At 34.9% G+C, this 6839-nt stretch overlaps 1 protein-coding gene across 1 annotated transcript; it reads left to right on the top strand.

Annotated features, from left to right (window-relative positions):
• The first annotated feature begins 484 nt into the window (after nucleotides 1-484).
• Nucleotides 485-4731, top strand: fgf1b (fibroblast growth factor 1b). The gene is made up of 4 exons (XM_048167564.1): nucleotides 485-899; nucleotides 3519-3731; nucleotides 4103-4206; nucleotides 4396-4731. Exons 2-4 carry the CDS (start codon nucleotides 3563-3565, stop codon nucleotides 4597-4599), a joined length of 477 nt encoding a protein of 158 aa, XP_048023521.1. The 5' UTR covers nucleotides 485-899; nucleotides 3519-3562; the 3' UTR covers nucleotides 4600-4731.
• The last annotated feature ends 2108 nt before the right edge of the window (nucleotides 4732-6839 follow it).

The following is a 6839-nucleotide window of genomic DNA, read 5'->3' as shown; positions in this document are numbered from 1 at the left end:
GCTCTAGTTGGACGCCGTCAAGGTTTTTTGGGCCGAGTAGAATCGCCGTCGGACAAGAGAGAGAACTCTGATTGGCTGTTCAGTTTAGTGAAGGAGTAGAAGCGTGAGAATAATAATAACATATAATAATAATAATAGCATATTTGAGAACACGTATTTGAGAATCAGGTAGTTGACATAGGCAACCGGAGGTCTGTGCACGCCACGATTACATTGTTTTTTTCACAATATTACTGCTTTTACTGCATTTTTAATCTAATTATTTTACTAAATGATTATTATATCTTATCCAATAATCACATATGGAAACATATAAATGGAAAAGTAATGAAAAGTCAAATGGTGTGGGAACCTTTGTCACTTATCCGTACATTTAGTAACTACACAGTTACACAATTATACAATTACTATATGTCAAAAGTTCAGCAAAACTGGGTGTGTAAACAAATGTGCAACAAATAGAAATGATACAGACAGACCTAAATATAGAGTGTCCTGAAATGAACACGGTTCACTGTCTGGGCCAGATGAGGTCACATATCTTCTAACAGATCTGACCTCATCATTTTTGGGTGATTGGTTACAGAAACTGACTAAATGCCTCGGTGAAAACGCATGATGTTCAGAGTTCAGGTCAGTTGATGAACAGATGATGTTACACAGGCATCATTTCCGAGCATATCGTGGGTCCGTGTCACACGCATGCCCCTGGATAGACTGCGAAAGCTGCCTTTTTTGCCCTGGGAAGTATATCGTACTAGTCATCCTTTAACAGAACTTGAAGAAACCTGCCCACAGACTGCGGGCCACAGAAGAAGAACTTTGTTATCCAGAGTCAAAACACCAAAAGGACAAACTCTGTTCCAGAGTTTCTTTGCAGCTCTGAAACAAAGTCACAGGTAAGTCTCAAACGTTGCTGGTCAGCCCGGTTCATTAGCACTTCATTGAGGGCCGTCATTCACACTGGTGTTCTCGACAAACTGTCTGGCACTAAAGCTCTATTTCCAATAAATACAATGTATCCACGGAGTGGCTGCTTGGAAAATAGGCTCGGTGTAGGCCGAACACATTCCTGTGCTGTTTGTTCTCTCTTGCTTTCCGAACATGTCTCTGATAGCTTTCCAAACCACTTCAGATGTGCTGTCTGGCTGAGGCCTTTTGATGTGAATAAAAACCAAACTACCTCTTGGCCTTAAAGGGATAGTTCACCCCAAAAAAAAAAAAAAAATTGCATACATAGAGCACATCACATATTGTAGCCTCCATGTTTACCGTATGTGATGTGGTTTTAGATACGGGCCATTCTACAGAATTGGTTCAAAGTCAGAGTTGGAAACGTCTTTTTCCACAAATTTAGTATGCATGCAAATTATATAATATCAAAGGTATACATTTCTAGTAATTGTGCAGTTAATTCTCATATTGTATTTTCATAAAGTTTTGGAATATTTTTCCTCTCTCCAAATGTCACTACCGAAACACAATAATAAATTATGTAATAACAAGGGTTACATTGACCTATTAAGATTTTGTTTACATCTGCCTTGTAAATATGTTTTTTGCTATTTTTTAAAATAAAGTTTTCACAGGTAAATCATTAACAATTACAATTTTAACAATATTTCAAGTGTAATTTATGAGGGTTTTTTTTTTAACCCATTCTTGCTTTGTAAAAGGCATATAAAGTTAATCATACAGATTTCAAAGTTAAGGATTCATTAGTTTGAATATACATTGAACCAAACACTACAATAACATCTTAGTTGATAATTCAATATACTTTATTTTTGACAAAATATAATTTTCGGTAGTGACAGTAATGTGTTGTTTTAACTCACATACTAAAACGCTACTAAAACATACTAAAATACTAATGATTTGCATAACTGTACTAAAATTGTGTTTATTTCCCCCAAATAAATGATTATGTGTTCCCTTTTGTCACTACCAAAACAATGATGACATGTTTCGGTCATGACTGTTTCCGTATGGTAGTGACAATTTTAGATACTTTTGAGCCTAGGTTAGCTAGAACAGTTCTGAACAGTTCTACACAGAAAACAAACTAAATTTTATCAAATAACACTCAAAAAAACTTCACCACGTTTCGGTCATGACTGTTTCGGTAGTGACACTCAAAAAAACAATAGTGTCACTACCGAAACTTCACCACATGTTTCGGTCATGACTGTTTCGGTAGTGACCATTTTCGATACTTCTGAGCCTAGCTCAAAGATGATAATCAGCACATGGTTAGCTACCACAGGTCTGAACAGTTGTACACATAAAAACTAAATTTCATGGAATAACACCCAAAAAAGTTTGCTTAATTGCAGAAAAAAAAAAGGTGTTTGGTAGTGACGTTCCTTAAAGTTACACACAGATTTTCAGACTTTTTGAACACATTTAACTCAAAATGATGGTCCTATCTACTATGAACGAGAGGCTATGAGAGGGAGTGACACAAGAATATTTCCTGATCAAAAATGTAGGGGTGTGGTTAAAATCAGTCTCAGACAATGGATAAAACATACACTGTTTTGGTAGTGATATGAAAATACGAGACACTTTCTTTCTTTTTTTTGTTTTTCTTTTTTTTACAATTTACAGTTTCCTGATTTAATATATATATATATATATATATATATATATATATATATATAAAATCTAATTTTTTTTTAAACAATGCAACCCTATAAATATAAATATATATATATATATATATATATATATATATATATATATATATATATATATATTATTTAAATATATATATTTAAATATTATAGTGTAATTCAACAGATAATAGAAGGATCTTAGTAAACATCTAAAATTTAAATACTTAAATGCTTTTTAAATGTGTTTTTTGGTTGTGGGACAGCAGTTTGCATCAATTTTATAGAATATGTTGTGTTTATGTGAATAAAAGCCTAAATTCAATCTGTTCATCATATAAAGTTATCATATATCTCAACAAGATTCATATGGATTCATTTTATGATGCCTTTTATAACATTTTTATAACAGTTTTGGATCCCTGGGCTTTCAGTGGAAAGTAAGATATTAAAAATATCTTAATTTGTGTTTCGATGGTTAATAAAAGTCTTATAGATTTGGAACAACATGATTTTCATTTTTGGGTGAACTATCCCTTTAAGCAAAGTTGTTGAAAGGCCCATAAATATAAATGATGTCTGTTTGTTCTATTATAAGAAACTTTTGTATATATATATATATGTATCTTTTGTAGATTTCAGTTTCAGCGTTCTGTTGTCGAAGGATTCTCTTGCGTAAAAGTAACATAATATTGTAATATGTATTTATACACATATACACACACACAAATTTGTAAAATACTTCTTATGGACCAAAATTATAAGGACTATAATTATAATTATGTTTCAGAATAGCAGAACCTTTTTGGCTGTTTATAATAAGACCGTGTGAAGGAGGTTGCATGACACATACTCGTTATAAGTGGTAGTTGAGCTCGGAAGACGGATCCATTTCATTCACAGGGGTGTTCACGCGCACAGCGCGTCTCAGAGCAGCACTCTGCGCCATGACCGAGCGGGATATCACCGCTTTCACACTGCTACCGACGACCACCGACCAGAAAGATCCTAAACACAATTCTCTGCAAAAACTCTACTGCAGGAATGGAGGATACCATCTCCGGATCCAACCCAACGGGACTGTGGACGCAAGTCGACAAGATAACGACGTTTACAGTTAGTATGCAGTATACATATCTGTTTGAAGCATACTTGACTACCTGAGATTCTCTTGCGTATTTTCTAACACAGAGCAAAATGTAATAAATATCAGAAAAGGTAGCTGGCCGCATACTGAGTTCACTGAAGACTCAAGACTAAAATATCTATGAAATAATGATAAAAACGCGTGTAATTCAGGCGAACTTATGTAATAGCTACCTATTACTAAACAGATAAAATGTAGGCTAATTAATTTCACGGAAAAGAATAGAAAAATGTTAGGCCTGCCTGTGAATTGCGATACATATTGCTACCTTACCATATACAGTAAAAATAATCACATAATGTAACAGCAATATAAATGTTTTACTATTGTTTTATGACAGCTCTTTTGAAGGTAAAAGCTGTGAAAGCAGGATTGGTGGCCATCAGGGGTCACGAGACTGGACTATACCTGGCAATGGATAAATGTGGAAAACTTTATGGCACTGTAAGTCTGAACAAATTCACATATAACTTTTAAAACTAATATTTCCATTCCTAACACCTCTATTGATAGGAGTTCTTTAAACGGGAGCATGATGTTTAAACTTGTTAAATTCCTGATCTCTGATTCATTAAAATGATGCTTGTAAGGAACTGTGTAACACCCCTCTGATCTCTGTCCGGTGTGTGTCAGGCCATGCTGAACGATGAGTGTTACTTCATTGAGAAGATGGAGGAGAACCACTACAACACATACCGTTCACAGAGGTATCAGGAGAATGGAGACTGGTACGTGGGGATCAAAAAGAACGGACGGACAAAAAATGGCTCCAAAACGCACAAGGGCCAAAATGCAGTCTACTTCCTGCCTATTCCAGTGGATGGCAGCATGCAGTAACGTTTTGGCTTGTCGAGGCCCTCAAAACAACCCGAGCACTCTAAGAATTATAAGACAATGCTTAGATAGCCATTATATATTTATAATATCACTATATATAAAAATAAAAGTCATATTTATTTTTTATATTTATATTCTTTTGTCTGTACAGGTGAATGTAAAGAACGTTTTTTTAAATATTACTATTGTATTGTTTTCAACCAGTACAAGTATTTTGATATCATTGGAGCCTTTGATATAGAAATGTTTTAAAAAATATAATGTCTGATCCTTTCCTGTGTAAATAGGCTACTGTATATTTAGGCTCTACAAAGGGATTGAAATATATCTCTAGCTTCACTGTCACTGTGAAAAGTACTTTCAATAGTGCAACAATAAATCATTTTAACCATTTAACATCAAATAAAAGGCAATAAAACTGATATTTTTGTTAACACGTTAGAAACAAATGGTTTTATTATTTAGAATAATTGTGAATTTTAAATTATATCCTCACTCCACGCTGTTAACTCATATATTTAAATGATTAAAATACATACATGCATATATACATGTATAGTGCACAGCATAAATGAGAACACCCCCTCTGAAACATCTGAAAGTCAGACATATTAGGGTTCTTTAGAGATATAATGTTCCAACAAGTCTGCTTAATCAATTACCAAAGAAGCCAAAGTCAATATTATTCAGGAAAATAAGATTTTCTTATAAAGGTGATAAAATGTTGTTTAGCAAAAATGAGTACACCCTCCTAAAAGTTACTAAATAAAACAAAATAAAAATATTCTGGTGTACGTTTAAGGCAATGTAAGTATGTTGAACCAAAACATTTAAAGAGAAGCCATTTCTTGACAATTAAAAGTGTTATATAGCCCACTGAATCATGGAAGTACCTGGGAGAGAACTGTCAGGAGACTTATTTCTTAGCACAAAAGAGGACAGTGGTACAAGAGGATTACCAAATCATTGTTTTATGTGTGAAAATGTAGTAAAAGTAAGACAGAAATTCAAAAACAATGGCACCTGAAAGGCACCTGAAAATAATCAGGCCTTCATTTTAAGCTTTCATTTAGTGATGAGGGATTTTTTTGTTTGTTTGTTTGTTTGTTTGTTTGTTTTGCTAGACAAAGAGCAGGAGAAATACCAAGCGAGTGTCTCAGAGCCAGCAAAAGCTATGAAAAGAGTGACTGTTTATCTCATAGAGTAAGATGCACCCTGCAGAAATGACATTCATGGTTGTTGTTCTCTCTGGAACTAAAGTCAGTTAGCCATTTCCAAAGCCCATATTTACAAAATATACAGGTGCTGGTCATATAATTAGAATATCATCAAAAAGTTGATTTATTTCACTAATTCCATTCAGAAAAGTGAAACTTGTATATTATATTCATTCATTACACACAGACTGATATATTTCAAATGTTTATTTCTTTTAATTTTGATGATTATAACTGACAACTAAGGAAAATCCCAAATTCAGTATCTCAGAAAATTAGAATATTACTTAAGACCAATACAAAGAAAGGATTTTTAGAAATCTTGGCCAACTGAAAAGTATGAACATGAAAAGTATGAGCATGTACAGCACTCAATACTTAGTTGGGGCTCCTTTTGCATGAATTACTGCAGCAATGCGGTGTGGCATGGAGTCGATCAGTCTGTGGCACTGCTCAGGTGTTATGAGAGCCCAGGTTGCTCTGATAGTGGCCTTCAGCTCTTCTGCATTGTTGGGTCTGGCATATCGCATCTTCCTCTTCACAATACCCCATAGATTTTCTATGGGGTTAAGGTCAGGTGAGTTTGCTGGCAAATTAAGAACAGGGATACCATGGTCCTTAAACCAGGTACTGTGTGCAGGTGCCAAGTCCTGTTGGAAAATGAAATCTGCATCTCTATAAAGTTGGTCAGCAGCAGGAAGCATGAAGTGCTCTAAAACTTCCTGGTATACGGCTGCGTTGACCTTGGACCTCAGAAAACACAGTGGACCAACACCAGCAGATGACATGGCACCCCAAACCATCACTGACTGTGGAAATTTTACACTGGACCTCAAGCAACGTGGATTGTGTGCCTCTCCTCTCTTCCTCCAGACTCTGGGACCCTGATTTCCAAAGGAAATGCAAAATGTTTACTTTCATCAGAGAACATAACTTTGGACCACTCAGCAGCAGTCCAGTCCTTTTTGTCAAGACGCTTCTGACGCTGTCTGTTGTTCAATAGTGGCTTGACACAAGGAATGC

The sequence above is a fragment of the Megalobrama amblycephala genome, linkage group LG18, assembly GCF_018812025.1.
Source record: "Megalobrama amblycephala isolate DHTTF-2021 linkage group LG18, ASM1881202v1, whole genome shotgun sequence".
NCBI lineage: Eukaryota > Metazoa > Chordata > Actinopteri > Cypriniformes > Xenocyprididae > Megalobrama > Megalobrama amblycephala.
Note: the sequence above shows the minus strand (reverse complement) of the source record. Positions and strands in the feature narration are given on the sequence as shown.

Excerpts from the sequence above, each read along its gene's own strand:
- fgf1b (XM_048167564.1), top strand. The coding sequence starts at position 3,563 with ATGACCGAGCGGGATATCACCGCTTTCACACTGCTACCGACGACCACC. Across the intron at positions 3,732-4,102 it reads ACAAGATAACGACGTTTACA|CTCTTTTGAAGGTAAAAGCT; the intron begins GTTAGTATGCAG and ends GTTTTATGACAG. Across the intron at positions 4,207-4,395 it reads GTGGAAAACTTTATGGCACT|GCCATGCTGAACGATGAGTG; the intron begins GTAAGTCTGAAC and ends GGTGTGTGTCAG.